Source organism: Ptychodera flava, chromosome 20 (assembly GCF_041260155.1).
Source record: "Ptychodera flava strain L36383 chromosome 20, AS_Pfla_20210202, whole genome shotgun sequence".
NCBI lineage: Eukaryota > Metazoa > Hemichordata > Enteropneusta > Ptychoderidae > Ptychodera > Ptychodera flava.
In genome coordinates, this window is record NC_091947.1 from 37,382,172 (window position 1) to 37,397,965 (window position 15,794).

The 15,794-nt window shown below is 35.7% G+C and overlaps 1 protein-coding gene across 3 annotated transcripts in view; it reads right to left on the bottom strand.

Moving 5' to 3' along the window:
- LOC139120869 (kinase non-catalytic C-lobe domain-containing protein 1-like) overlaps positions 1-15,794 on the bottom strand; it is a 133,423-nt gene that overhangs the window by 64,278 nt on the left and 53,351 nt on the right. For all 3 annotated transcript variants that reach the window (XM_070685491.1, XM_070685490.1, XM_070685492.1), the window contains 3 exons: positions 12,323-13,129; positions 10,120-10,256; positions 3,608-3,766 (listed from right to left, as the gene is read on the bottom strand). In XM_070685491.1, coding sequence (XP_070541592.1) covers positions 3,608-3,766; positions 10,120-10,256; positions 12,323-12,986 — 960 coding nt within the window. In that variant the 5' untranslated portion in view covers positions 12,987-13,129. The remainder of the gene's footprint in view (positions 1-3,607; positions 3,767-10,119; positions 10,257-12,322; positions 13,130-15,794) is intronic.

Here is a 15,794-nt window from a genome sequence, read left to right on the forward strand (position 1 = left end):
TGATTTTGAGAACAAGTATTTTTGTCAAAAAATGACAAAATTGTCTTAAAAATACAAATTTGTATATTTCAGGACATCTGTACACCAAATATAAAAGCTGTCTGTCCAGGGGCTTTAAAAAGAAAATATTTTGTAAGATTTTTTGACCAAAAATGACGAAAATTGCCCCGAAACAGCAATATTTCCAATTTTGTTGTAATTTCAACAATTAGAAGGGTAACACCCTTGCAAACATCCAATCCAAATTTCAGAGCAATAGACCATGTTCCGAACCGTGCGAGACATTCCGAGATATCGCGAGAATATGTGGTTCGCAGTGGACGTGTTCTCGCAACACAGGACAAACTGCGTAAAACAAGTCGCTGCATAAAATATATGAAGTTGCAATCTTTGATCAGTTCTGCATTTTTTCTAGTTCCATACAAAGTTTGACTTGCATTACTAAGCTGGAAACCTGTTTCTACAGGCGTGTATTAAAGTCTCGCGAGATCTCGCAATCAGCGGAACATCATCTATTGGGCTAGCGGTTTCAGAAAATAATAAATTTTACTTAAAATGAGAAAAAATAACCAAAAACTTCAGCAAAAATACAAAATTCGAGATATCTTCACAATATTCATAAAACTGATTTTGATCAACCTGAGGAACCTGTTGCCAAATATCAAAGCTATCAGATTAGTAGTTTTTGAATAAAAAAAATTTTGACCAAAAATTCGGAAAATTGCCCCAAAATTACAAATATGAAAATTTCAATTCAATTTGCATAAACTTGTGTGAGATCATCCTGAGGAACATGTATACCAACTTTCAAAGCAATCAGATGAGCGGTTTCAGAGAAAAACATTTTTTGACTAAAAACTGAAAAAATTACCCCAAAAATAGATGAAAATTTCATCCCAAATTTTAAAGACCTACTTTAAAATGCCTAAAGAAACCTGCACACCAAGTTTCAACCAAATCTAACCAACGGTCACAGAGTTTTAGCAATTTGCAATGTTTTTTCTTTTTTCCCTTCATTTGCATATTTTTGACACTGACAAGTTCATTTGAACAAATTCACATCTCCATCCCTAGGTGCACCTGTACACCGAATACTAAGACAGTAGGTGCTGCGGTTTAGGTGTTTTTGATGTGGACGGACATACATACATACATATATACGTACATACATACATACATACATACATACATACAGACATGCAAATTGGATGCAAATGAACTGATTCAGCTAATACGATAACCTCACATTGGTATACCAAATGTGAGCTAAAAATGCACATTTGACCCAAGATGTGAACAAATCTATCTGAAGTCACCCTTAGTAAATTGCACATCAAATTTCAAAGCAATTGGACAGGCGGTTACAGAGAAGATATTTTTACCAAAAAGAACAAAAAATACCCCAAAAAATACAAATATGCAAATTTCACCACGATTTGAACAAACTTAAGTGAGGTCACCCCAAGTGAACTGCATATGAAATGTCAAAGCCATCGAACTTGCGGTTTCAGATGGACGAGGGATGGACGACGACGGAAAATCAGCCTATTTGATAAGCTCCAGGTCACTGACAGTGGAGCTAAAAATTGTCCCTAAATACAGATACACAAATTCTGCCACATTTTCAAGACCTCTGACTTAGGTCACCCCTGGGGACCTACATACTAATTTAAAAGCAATGGAACTTAAAGTTCGTGAAGATGAATGTTGATGGATGACATTAGACACTCCACCTTTCCAATAAGCTTTGCATCATTGACAGCAAAACTAATAATTTCAATAAATGGCCGAAACATTGTAAACATTTACATCCAAAATTTACTTTCCACGAGGGTAACAAACAACCTGCACCTCTTTGAATCATGCTGCCAAAATAAAATCTGTTTCATGATGTTGCAGGCCAAGGGTAAAAGACTGTTGGGGCCAACTCACAGACCATGGGGAAACAAACATATGCCATTCCCAAAATATGGCCAGTCAATCATGGCATGTGTTTTTTCTATTGCACCTCAACCTTTTCCCTCAGTGAAATATAGCGTCAATGACACTGGGCTCACATTTGATCTGATGTGGCACGCCAGAGTGAGTATACTTAATTATGTTTACCCCTGGGAACATGCATACCTGTTTCAAAGCAATCGGACGGGAGATTCAGAGAAAATGCTTTTTTGACCAAAAATGGGAAAAATTGCCCTAAAATACAAATATGATGAATTTCACCCACACTTTGAAGATACTCCACCAAGGTTGCCTCTGGAAACATGCATACCAAGTTTCAAAGCAATCAGAATAGTTAAGTCAGAGAAAATGATTTTTTGACCAAAAATGCGAAAAATTACCCCAAAAATACAAATATGAAAATTTCACAACAATTTTAACAAATCCGACAGAAAACAACCCTTGAATCAAGTGTATCAAGTCTCAAAGCAATCCAACAATAACTTTGGGAGAAAATGATTTTTTGGCCAAAAATGGGGAAAATTGCCCTTAAAAATACAAATACGAAAATTTCACCACAATTTGAACAACTCTGACAGAGGCCAACCCCAGGATCATGCATACCAAGTTTCAAGGCAATTGGATGAGCACTTTCCGATAAAATTTTTTGACCAAAAACAGGAAAAATTGTCCCTAACATACAACTACCAAACTTTCACCGCAATTTGAACAAATCTAACTAAAGTCACCATAAAGAACCTGCATACTGTTTCAATCAAATCTGGCCTGTGGTATAGAGTTTTAGCAATTTGCAGGATTCCCCTTTTTTACCTCATTTGCATATTTTTGACACTGGTACGTTCATTTGAAGAAATTCACATCTCCACCCTTGGGTGCACCTGTAAACCAAATATTGAGCTGGTAGGTGCTGCGGTTTTAGAGTTTTCGATGTGGACAGACATATCCACACATACCGGTACTAACAAACATACATATATACTCACATACAGATGCCGCCAACCTACCATATAAGCTCTTTTTGGTATATATACCGTACATATACCAAATGTGAGCTATAAATCAAGAAATGCATTTTTGAATTGTTATAATGTGTTCTTATATAGACATCACTTTCAAACTTATTCTGTCAACAGTTTTTCACAAATGAACCCTGTCAAGTCGTATTGTTATGTAGTTTACAAAATGATGCATTGATCGACTGACACAGATGTCAGATGAGGTTTATGAAGAGCGAATGTACCTATGATTCAGTTTGAGCTATTTTGAGAGGAGAGGGGACATGGTAAAACATGGCTGAATAGCAATTTCTACACCCTATCTTCTTTGGGTATCCAAAACACTTTAGTCCACTCGTAATATACCAGAAAATAAAGAGAATCATAATAATAATACTAAAACACTCTTTGTATTATGTCAGCGAACCTAAAAATTCTTCGTACTATCATCATATGCACAAGACTGGATACCTTTCTATGTTTTGTGCAATACAATAACCACATGAGTATACATTGATAATTTCACAAAGCTAATGCAATGTCAGTATTTCTGAAAACTGCTGACCTAGATAGCTGGTCATTTTGTGGGTTCTAGACACTCTCTAGTATTGTCACAATGATTACCACATAAAGTAGTCCAATGGTGAACAAACCTTGACAATGTAATCCAAATCAGGTCTATCATCCGCATTGTCTTGAGTCATATTTATAAGTAAATTCTCCAATGCTTCAGAGACTTCAGGTTGTTGAGTTGGACTCAGTCTCCAGTCAGCTGCTGACCACAACATTGCACCAACTCCAAAAAAACATGTCTGAAAATTAAAATTAAAAATATTGCCAAAGGTTGTGAGAATACAAGTGACATATGAAATGGAAGGTTATAGATCAAGTTTGGTGAGCTCTATGGAGTGGATTAGAATGGAGCAGTACATGAAGAGTCTAATGAAATGTATTGAGGATTTTGAGCATGTATCTTCAGCAAAGAAAAGCAACATGTCAAAGTTGGAAATTTAAAAATAATTAAATTAAAAGTATTGTCTTGAACACATCAGGTTGAGTCTATGCATGGAGAGTGAGATCTCAATAATGCAGTTTCAAATTTACCAGATTTGTATGTCATAGATCAGTCACTTGCACCACATAAAACGATATACATATAATGTCTCAGGGGCGACGTCAAAAAATCAATGTAGGATAAAAAACTTAATTCCCTTAGTTTCCCCCCCAACCCATCCATCCCCCCTAGAAACTTAATCCACTTATATTGAACCTATTGGCAGGCTCTTTCTATGTAAAGCGAAGCAAAGGACCAGTCCATTATGGGGTGAATTAAAAAACGACTAAAATAATACTTCATTAACACTGAGAACACATTTTAATTTTGTGTTTTATCCAATGAAAATACAACAATATTAAAGAGGCACTCCCATTTTGTAACATTTTTAAAACACATTTTCTAAATGCCAACGGTCGATATTTGACGTGGCGACTGCGCGCGGATCACGAGATATCGATAAAAACATGTCATTTCCCAAGCGTATTTTTCACATCCCGAAGTTTTACGATCGTTTCTGATTATGACGCGAAATCCACCGAAGGTTTGTTGTTGTGCTGATTGACGATATTCTAGGGAGTCCATAAAAAATTCGAACGACGCAATTTTACCTCCCACTGCGAAGACTTTATATACAGCATTATGCCTTTACCACAGGTCAGTTTTTGAAAACTTCTTCTTAGCTTTGTCGTTGTCATTATTCTAAATCAGTTGTATTATATTTTTAACCAATACCACATAAACATAAGTTTTTACGTGTTAAATATTAGCCACCTCCGATGACTACATTTTGTCGTCTGCCACACAGTAGGTGTGGTTTGCAGAGCGCGTGGTATGCGTCTATGCAGACCACGCGGTGGCCGCTATGTATCAACCGCACGTAACTGGGCTAGTCACCTATGCGAATTCTGGTGGAATCAGCGAAAATTGTTTTTCGTTTTATCACCAAGTCAGTATAGCTTTCTCCCACGGGACATGACCGATCACCGAGGCAAGTGGTACTGTGCCGTACAGCAGTGACAGTGTAGACTCGTACTCCGTAGCTTAGTTGACAATGGCCCCAGTGCCGAACGTTCCATGTTCGGAAGCTGAATTTAGGTGGGCCACCAAGAATTCAAACTTTTACTTTTTTGAAGACATGTTTTCATCGATATCTCGCGATCCGCGCGCAGTCGCCACATCAAATATCGACCGTTGGCACTAAAAAAATGTGTTTTAAAAATGTTACCAAATGGGAATGCCACTTTAACAACAACCTTGAAGTTTATCAATGAGTGAACAAGAACGATAAAAATAAAATAAAGTCAAGGTTTCTCCTTTAAGAGGTAAGACCTTAAATCGATTTGTTGGATAGAAACTTTTTGGGGTCAATCCCCCCACCCCCAAACTAAAAGGATTAAGTTTTTTATCCGACATCAAACTTTTGACGCCGCCCTTTAGCTAACTGATGTTGTAGGATATCTACTGCAGGCAGGAGGAAAGGAGTCTATCAACACCCTAGGACATCTATTCTCACTATACCTCAGCTAATTGACTATCATACATGAATCTTCCTTGGCTGTATACAGTATACAAAAACTGTCATTAGATTTTTACAAAGAGGGCAAACAGTCAAAGCTGAGACATCAAACTACAAATTAAATCAATCAACTTGGTTTTGTTTTTCTTATTGACTATTTATGCCTTCTGAAATAAATTCACTGCTTTAGTGCCAGCTGAACTCTTCCTTTCTTTAACATTGGTAATACGGTTTATTTTTTTAGGTCCTAAATGGAGTGTGATATTGTATTGGACACATTATTATCAGTCACCCTCCTTTTGAAACCAGACATCTTTATACAAATTAACAGTTTCCTTTAATGTCTACTCCTGATTGCTGCATGATTTCAGCTGTTTGTCACTGCTGAAAATTCTAAGAATGCATCCCTTCTTGCCTTTAGTGAGGTAGTCATACTCTTGTTCAAGTTGGGTTTTTGTTTCTGCTAATTTTTGAGGGTGCTATTTCCAGATACACTTGCGTTTACCACAACTTGGAGTTGTGCTACTTCCTTTGCTACCAGTAATCCCATTGTGAATAGCTTCAAGCATAAATTAAACGATTATTTGTTTGCAAAGGCTCAGCCGCCAACTGCCACTTTAAGAATAACATGGTTTATTGTTTAGGTGCATTATAAATTTTTTTGATTGATTGGTACTTTTGTGATTCTCTCATTTTTCATCTAGGCTTTGAATTTTGAGAAGGCCATGCAGAATATTTCGATCTCACATTTAATACTTTTAACACTTTGTCTTCAATGTCATCGTAATTGTGGTGTAAATGAGAAAACTTGTGATTGAGCTCATTAACATAACACAATCTAGCAGAAGACTAGTGTTTAGCTTCCAGTAGAATGGGCTGAATGGGAAGGGTGCTGGGTCAAAGGTCAGTGCCATAGCTGCGTGTTGAGAACAGATGGAGGGCACAATTTCAGTTGCCTTACATCTTGATGCAGGGAGTCACTGATCAGGAATTAATCAAGGTGACTTTGCACAAGAATAGAATTGTATGTGCAGCACATGACTTGAGCTATCTGCACACCCTGTACCAGGAGTCTATCAAGTCAATTAAGATGTTCAATCAAACGTGGAGTACTATCTCCGGCCTTTTTCCGGACAGGCCCGGATGTTCTTTAGTAGTCTAATTTGTTCCATGAAATACAGCATGCAAACCAAATTTCATTTAGCAATTTCAGTATTTTTTCTGAGCAAAACTCACATAATTTTAACTAAATCCACACAGACATGTCATAAGATTTGGTGATTCATAGCCTGACCTTGCTGAATTAAGGGGTCAACTTTGCTATCTGTAGAGATGATATTTTTGTTTGTGTTTTTGTTACATATTTATGTCATCCTGCACACCTACAGTTTGTAAACGATGAAAACCTGGTTGTTTGCAAGATCTGTACCCTGATTCTTGTACAATGTATGGCTACTTAATACATACTAAACTTTCTGCAATGCATGGTGTGTCAGCTGCCTTGATTATAATTCCAGATCCAGCCTAAGATACTTGAATACCAATTTTCAAGTTAATCTGACCAGCAGTTCTAGGCATTTCCACAAAGTTTACATTTTTGCTGCTCTTTTGCATATTTTTATGAATGATTACTTCATTTGAACAAATTCCAACTAACAGTAAGTTGAGCATGCATCTAAACACCAAATACAAAAAGTGAAATGTGCAGCAGTTTTCAAATTTTTGCAATTAGACTGAATGAGATAATTGGCATTTTTTGGACCCAAAACGGCAAAAAGTATCCTAAAATACAATGTTAGGTTTTGTCAAAATTTGAAAAAAAGTGATATAGATCATCCCAAAGACCCTTTAAATCAAATTTCAAAGCAATCAGATGAGCAATTTCAGGAAAGATTTTCTGACTAAAAAAAAGACAAAAATGCCAAAAACTACAAATAAGCAAATTTCACAATAATTTATAAAGTTTCAACATAGTTAACCCCTAGGGACAAGGGGTTTCGAAGAGGATTTATTGACACAAGCGACCTAGCGGCCGATATAGCTCCGCTGTGTTTATGTAGAGAATAACTATTTTTTGACACATGTTGATGAAGAAGCTGGAAATCTTTGATAGCTCATTTCAGTGGCCAGAAAAAAGTGGCTAAAATAGCTGCGAAATACATCATTGAAGATTTCATCATACTTTGAATATATCACATCGGATCATCCCTAAGAACATGTCAACCAAAGCTATCTGATGAGTAGTTTTTTGAGAATAAAATTTTCTGACCAAAAATGGCAACAATTGCCCCAAAAATAAAAATTTCAGATTTCATCATAATTTCAAAAAGACCAAATTTAGTTCATCTATAGAAATCTGTTTACCAAATTTCAAAGCTGTTAGACCAATACTTTTTGAGAAACACATTTTTTGACCAAAAACGGAAAAAAATGCCCCCAAAATTTAAAATTGCAGATTTCATCATAATTTCAATGAATATCATGTAGTTCATCTATAGAAACCTGTATACCAAATTTCAAAGCTATGAGTAGTTTTGGAAATACACATTTTTTGACCAAAAATGGCAAAAATTGCCCAAAATATACAATATTACAGATTTTATCAGAAAGTTAATATATATATTACTTAGCTCATCTGTAGAAACCTGTATACCAAATTTCAAAGCTATCAGACCAGTACTTTTTGAGAAACACATTTTTTGACCAAAAATGGCAAAAATTGCCCCAAAATTACAAAATTGCAGATTTCATCATAATTTCAGTAAATATCATTAAGGTAATCTGTAGGAACCTGTATACCGAATTGCAAAGCTATCAGATGAGTAATTTTGGAAATACACATTTTTTTATCAAAAATGGCAAAAATTGCCCAAAAAATACAAAATTGCAGATTTCATCACAATTTCAATAAATATCATTTAGTTCATGTGTAGAAACCTCTATACACAATTTCAAAGCTATCAGATGAGTAGTTTTGGAAATACACATTTATTGACCAAAAATGGCAAAAATTGCCCAAAAAATACAAAATTACAGATTTCATCAGAAATTCAATATATATTACTTAGTTCATCTATAGAAACATGTATATCAAATTTCAAAACTATCAGACCAGTACTTTTTGAGAAATAGATTTTTTGACCAAAAATGGCAAAAATTGCCTTAAAAATGCAAATTTGCATATTTCTGCACAAGTTGAACTTTTTGAGAAAGACATTTTTTGACCAAAAATGGCAAAAATTGCCACAAAAATACAAAATTGCAGATTTCATCAGAAATTCAATATATATTACTTAGTTCATCTATAGAAACATGTATATCAAATTTCAAAACTATCAGACCAGTACTTTTTGAGAAATAGATTTTTTGACCAAAAATGGCAAAAATTGCCTTTAAAATGTAAATTTGCATATTTCTGCACAAGTTGAATAAATCTTAAACAGATCATCCCTAGGGACATATGTACCAAATATCAAAGCAATCTGACTGGTAGTTTTGAAGAAGATTTTTAAAGATTTTTTTTACCAAAAATGACAAAAATTGCCTTAAAATTACGAATATGCAAATTTCACCACGATTAGAACAAATCTGACTGAAGTCACCGTAAGTAAAATGCATACCACATTTCAAAGCAATCGGACAAGCGATTTCAGAGAAGAAGATTTTTTTACCAAAACCACCAAAAAATGACCCAAAAATATAAATATGCAAATTTCAACACGTTTTGAACAAACTTAAGTGAGGTCACCCCAAGTGAACTGCATATAAAATTTCAAAGCAATTGGCCTTGCGGTTTCAGAGGAGAAGGCAATTGTTGACGGACGACGGACGACGACAACGACGACGACGGAAAATCAACCTATTTGATAAGCTCCGCGTCGCTGACAGCGGAGCTAACAAATCTGACTGAAGTCAACCCTAGGATCATGCATAATAAAATTCAAAGCAACTGGACAAAGATGCAAATATGAAAATTTCACCACATTTGAAGAAATCTAATTCAAGTAATCAAAAGGAACTGCATACTGATTTTCAACCACATCTGGCCGATTGTTACAAAAGTTGAGCAATTTGCAGGATTTTGCCTTTTTACCTCATTTGACACTAACATGTTAATTTGAACAAAGTTCTCCATCCCTGGGTGCACCTGTACAAAAAATACTAAAATGGTAGATACTACAGTTTCTGAGTTTTTGATGTGGACAGACATACATGAAGACATACAGACACCACTTACTTATCATATAAGCTCTCTTAGATATATATACATATACGAAATGTGAGTTAACAATTCTCTATGGTTAATAAAATGTAACCAGAAATTTAAAAGTTTGAATGATATTACAAATGTATGTGAATTATAGTTGCAAAACATGATTTGCTAGAACATGTTAAAATCATCAATTGGGTATCGGGTAGAATTTTGCATGCTGACAGTGAAAATTTGGGTAGACTAGAATTCACAAGATCTTGCACACAATCTATACCTAGCACTGCTATCAGGTAGCATTTACTTGATACTTATACAATGCATCAGCTACATGTACTGAACAATTTTCAACAAAATGTTTGAGATATGATATCAACCATACCTTGTCATTGAGAATACCTTGGTCTTGTAATTCAGGGGCTAGGTACATAGAATCCAAGCTTGTGTCTGCAGAGATACTTCGGTATGATACACTACCGTTTTGGTGAATCAGTGTGGATGAAAGGGAAATATATGATGCTGCAAAGAAAATAATTTGTCCAAACTCAGAAAATTATCAAAATGAAGTTGTAATAAATGCAGATGATGTACGGTAGACGTTTTTTGTTAGCATTTTACACCATATTGTAATTTACAAATTGCCATAATACACAAGTATGTACAGTGGTGACTGATTGATAGGATTGAATTTGCTATTAATGTCAGACACGGAAGGAAAAGGAAAACTTACAGTCAGTCTTTGATATTAAAACAAAATGTAGTAAATCGGGGGGGGGGGGGGGGGGGGGGTTCTAGGGTCAACATAAAATCATAGTCGGCCCAGATTTCCATATGTGGATGTGTAACAGCAGCCGATTGTCAAGTTTACATTTACCAAAGTTCTCACTCCAGTCCTTATCATCCCAGAATGACATTTTCCCTTCAACTTTTGCTTCGCACATGAGACCATGTCATCCGATTCACAGTGCTTACACAACAGAAAGACGCACATGTTATGAGGGCCAGTATAATGCTAACTTTTGATGAATTTTTCATTATTTTTACTTTGTATAGCAACTACAACTTCTTATTCTTATACAAAAAGCATGAACAGTACAAACATTGTGCTGTTATATAATAGACAGTGTTTCTCTACTGTCTATGGTTAGGGGTGGACCATTTGATATCCTGGGGGGGGGTCTGGAAGATTTTCAAAAAAAAATTTGCCAGCAGATACAAGGGGAAAAAAATTCTGCCTTAGATGACTTATGAAAAAAAAAACTGGCAAGCTAATGTGGAAGAAAAAAAAAATCTATCACAGTATCAGCAAGAACCTTTTGGGATGTAACTTTCCCATTTCCGTGCACCCTTCTTGTCTTTCTTGGCTTTTCCACTTGCCTAAAATGCATCAAATGTAACGTGCTAGCCATGATTTTCATCATTCAATTTCATTTTTTGGCGCGCCCTTTGGGCGCATAACTTTAATGATAATAAGGCATATTTTTCATAGCCCCGTCCTAGTGCAAAACTTTAATATATCAGACATACATATATCTGTGATATATGTATGTTTAAAATTTTTTGGCGTGCCCTTCAGGCGCATTTCTTTAAAATATCAAACAATATTTTCAGCATGCCCTTCAGCTGCATGACTTTCATACATCATATATATATATATATATATATATATATATATATATATATATATATATATATATATATATATATATACTATATATACGTATATATACTGTGTTATATATATATATATATATATATATATATATATATATATATATATATATATATATATATATATATATATATATATATATATATATATATATATATATATATATATATATATATATATATATACATATGTATGTATACTGAATTATTCAATTTATATTCCACTTTATGTTTTACCTTTGTCCTGTTTGTCCTGTGCAGGGGGGTCACCCTGTTTTCGAAAGTTGAATGGGGGGGGGGGGGGGGGGGGGGGGTTCAGCCACTTTTGACGTCAGCAAAAAATAATCCACCGCCCCGTCAGGCCAAAGAAACTCACCAGTCCCTTATGTACAAGTCCGTTGATGTATGATAAACAGATTGATTTTGCAACATCGCGGCATTAAAAAAAAAATTTCTTTGAAGGAAGAATGCAACAAAAATTGCCAGGATTCACAATGAAAAAAAAACCATCAAGTTGAACATATGGGAAAAAAAATAATGCCCCCCACAAATCTTCCAGACCCCCCAGGATATCAAATGGTCCACCCCTTATATATAGCCCACCATTTTAAACTTTGAAAGGTCTGCAGTCACAAGGACTCAAGTTACGTTGGCATATGTTTATCATTATTGTCATCATGTCTGAGTGAAAACTAAATTTAATCCTTAGTCCAGTGCTATGTCAGGCTTTTGGCACTGACTGAATTTTCAGCCTGTACGAAAAGACTTTTATTTACACTGAGCTGAAGTCAGAAGTAGCAGATGCAGAGATTGCTGATTCAATGAAATTGTCCACGTAATAATTGTTTAGCACTTACTCCTTCACCAATGTCGGGGAAGATAAAATGGAATTGAGTTTATGGAGTAATACTTACGTAGGATGCCTTTGCTTTTGCCAATGGTTAAGATACCCTGTCTACACAGAGCCCAAAGTTCCTCTTCTGATAATGGGCCATTTCTTGACTCTAAGATCTCCTGAATGGACTTGCTGTTTTGCCTTTCAGTTCGAGATTTCGATTTCATAGATTTTTTCTTTCCTTGGTGCAGCATCTCTTTCTTATAATTTCCTCTTTGTGAAACCTTATCAGTTAATAATATTGGTACAAAATCTTGACTACCTGCATTTGTACTTTTTAGTGTTGTGTTATCACAGCACGATGCATCACTAGTTCTGCTACCAGACTCTGGGTCACCAAGCTCCATCTCATCAAGGACATATTTCCTGCTCGGTAAAGGTATCCTGCTTTTAATATCTCTTCCATCATCTAGGACTTCCTTGTTTTTTGTCCCCTCCTTGACACTAGGTTTACAGTCAGTATTGATTACTCTCTTTGGCTTCAAAGAACCATCTACTCGTTTGGGCGAGTACAAATTCTCTAAAATATCTTGGGCTCTTTTCGAAAGTTTATCAAAGGCTGCTAATGCATTTCCAGAACTATCCGTATCTTCTAAATCTCTTTGATCTTCATCAGTGCTTTCAATGCTTTCTAAATACACATTTCTCTTTCCAGTAACTGATTCCTTTTCTGTATCGTCCATCCTCAAAAATGTTATTTCATCTGATTCCACTGTAAAACCTTCATCTTCTTCTTCACATTCATGAAGGTACCATAATGAAGTATCATTACTTTGACAATTGCATTCTAGTTTGGAAGGGTCACAACATTTTCCAGTTTCAGCATCTGGAAACAGAGTATAGACATTTTTCAAGTAAATTGTAGACGCTAAATATTGCAATATTTATTGCTGTCAGATGAGTGATTATGAAGATTACAGTTTTTTAACCATTGAAAAATTAACAAATACCGTCAAGGACAGTGTGCTCATATTTGGTTTGAATTGGTCCATTCAAGATCTATTTAAACCGAAAAAACAAGAATGACAAAAGTAAATACGGTCTGAAACTTTAGGTACTGGAGGTCAACTATAGCAACATGCATAGCAGAGGAATGTTTCAATACAGTCCCTCTTAGTTTGAGCAGGTCTGCCAATATGTAACAGTTCATGAACAATGACAGGAAATGACTCATAAGCTGTTTCAGTTACTGCCACCACTCCATCACATAATAGGTACACTGCATACTAATAGGTTAGAGATCATAGAAGCTCTGACTCAGCTACTACCACCTCTGATTCAGTTACTACCACCACTCCTGCACATTTGCAGGATTTCCCCTTTTTCTTACTTCATTTGCATATTTTTGACACTGACATGTTCATTTGAACAATGTCACATCCCAACCCCTAGGTCTACCTGTACACCAAATACTAAGATGGTAGATGTGGCGGTTTGGGAGATTTTGCGTCAGACGGACATACATCTGCACATACCGGTACATACATACATACATACATACATACACAGAGATGCCACCGACTCACCATATAAGCTCTTTTTGGTATTTATAAACATACCAAATATGAGCTAAAAATAGCTTTAAAAATACTACAATGCAGATTTCACCACAACTTGCACACATCTAAACTGGGTCATAATAGGAAAAATAGCGCCAATGGCACTTGATCACAACTGGCACATTGTGAAACTACTCTATCTCTGGGTACACCTGTACATGAAATACTGAATGGGTAGGTGCTGCGGGTTTGGAGTTTGTCAGTACATGTGCACACACCCACACAATCATATCATATACATACAGACAAACTCAAAGACAGGCAATCTCAAACCTATAAGAAGAGTTTTCACTGGCAAATATACTCTTGCCCATATGGGAGTTTGAATAGGTTAGCTCTACATACTGACATAGAGGAGAAGTCCTATTATTAGTGGCTGTTCCGGCCCAACAAATAATATCTCTGAATATCTAGACTATTTCATCAAACCAATCGACCAAAGACAATCAACATACGTCAAGGACACAAAAGACTTCATTAACAAACTAGAATCAATAAAAATACCGGAAAATTCTATTCTGGACGTGGTATCTATGTACACAAACATGCCACAAAACGAAGCCATCAATGCAGTGACCGCAGCGCTGGACTCAACAATTGTACCAGCAAACACATACGATATAAAAAAACCGCCAACAAGCTACATGCAAACCCTACTGTCGCTTATTCTGGAACATAACATATTTGAATTCAACGGAGAATACTATAAACAAATCCGTGGGTGCAGCATGGGGTCGCCCTCGTCGCCTCAGATCGTTGACATCACATTCCATGAAACGGAGAAAACCATTCTAAATCTCCACTCCGATCAAATATTCCTATGGAAACGTTTCAGAGATGACATCTTTATGGTTTACACGGGAACCGAAAGTGAACTCCAAACCTTTGTCGGGGATTGCAACATGCTGCACCCTACATTCAAATTCACATTTGAATATTTTATCGACAAAGTCTCATACCTTGACGTAACGGTCTTTAAAGGTCAGAGATACAATCGAGAAAGAAGGCTCAACTTCCAAACCAACACAAAACCAACCGACACGTTCCAATACTTATTGAGAAATTTGTGTCACTCGAGCGGCACTTTCAAAGGCTCGCGAACTTCTCCGATATGCTCGCACATGCAACAACGACATAGATTTCATTGAAAAGGTCAACTTTTTCACACGCAAACTTCAACAACGAGATTATATAAAAATATAGGGCCAAAGTCCCTGAAGCTACTATAGACATGGATACAAACTTAAGTATTTCCTGACTGTATGAAATTATCTCACTAAGGTCATCCTGGGGACTTGTAAACCAAATATTAAAGCTGTCTGACCAGCGGTTTTGAAAAAACAAGCAACTCAACAGTTGACAGAGCTCTGGTGTGTTATGTAGAAAATAACCTTTTGTGACACATGTATTGATGAAGAAGGTGGATATCTTTGATAGCTCATTTCAGGATGGCCTGACCGAAAATGGGAAAAAAAAATCCGTAAAAATACAGATTTGCATATTTTAACAAATCTAAGTTGGTTTATCCCTAGGGACCTGTATACCAAATAACAAAGCTGTCTGACCAGAGGTTATGAAGAAGATTTTTTACCAAAAATGCCTTTTTTGGTGCTAATTTGCATATTTTCAACAATATCAAAAAATTAATAAAAAGAGTTTCTCAAAATCATATATTTTATCCAAACAACAAATATCAAATCAGTAAGTACTGCAGTTCTCAAGATATTTGAGTGGATGGACGCCTAACAAACGGACATACATATATACATACATACATACATACATACATACAGACGGTGCACGCTGGACAGATACCAATCCCAATAGCTTCTATAGACTATATTAGTCTATAGTAGCTAATAAATTAGAGTTAATTACATTCTAATTAAAGTAAACTAGACTTGCTTCAATCAAGATTTACGTCACAAAAAA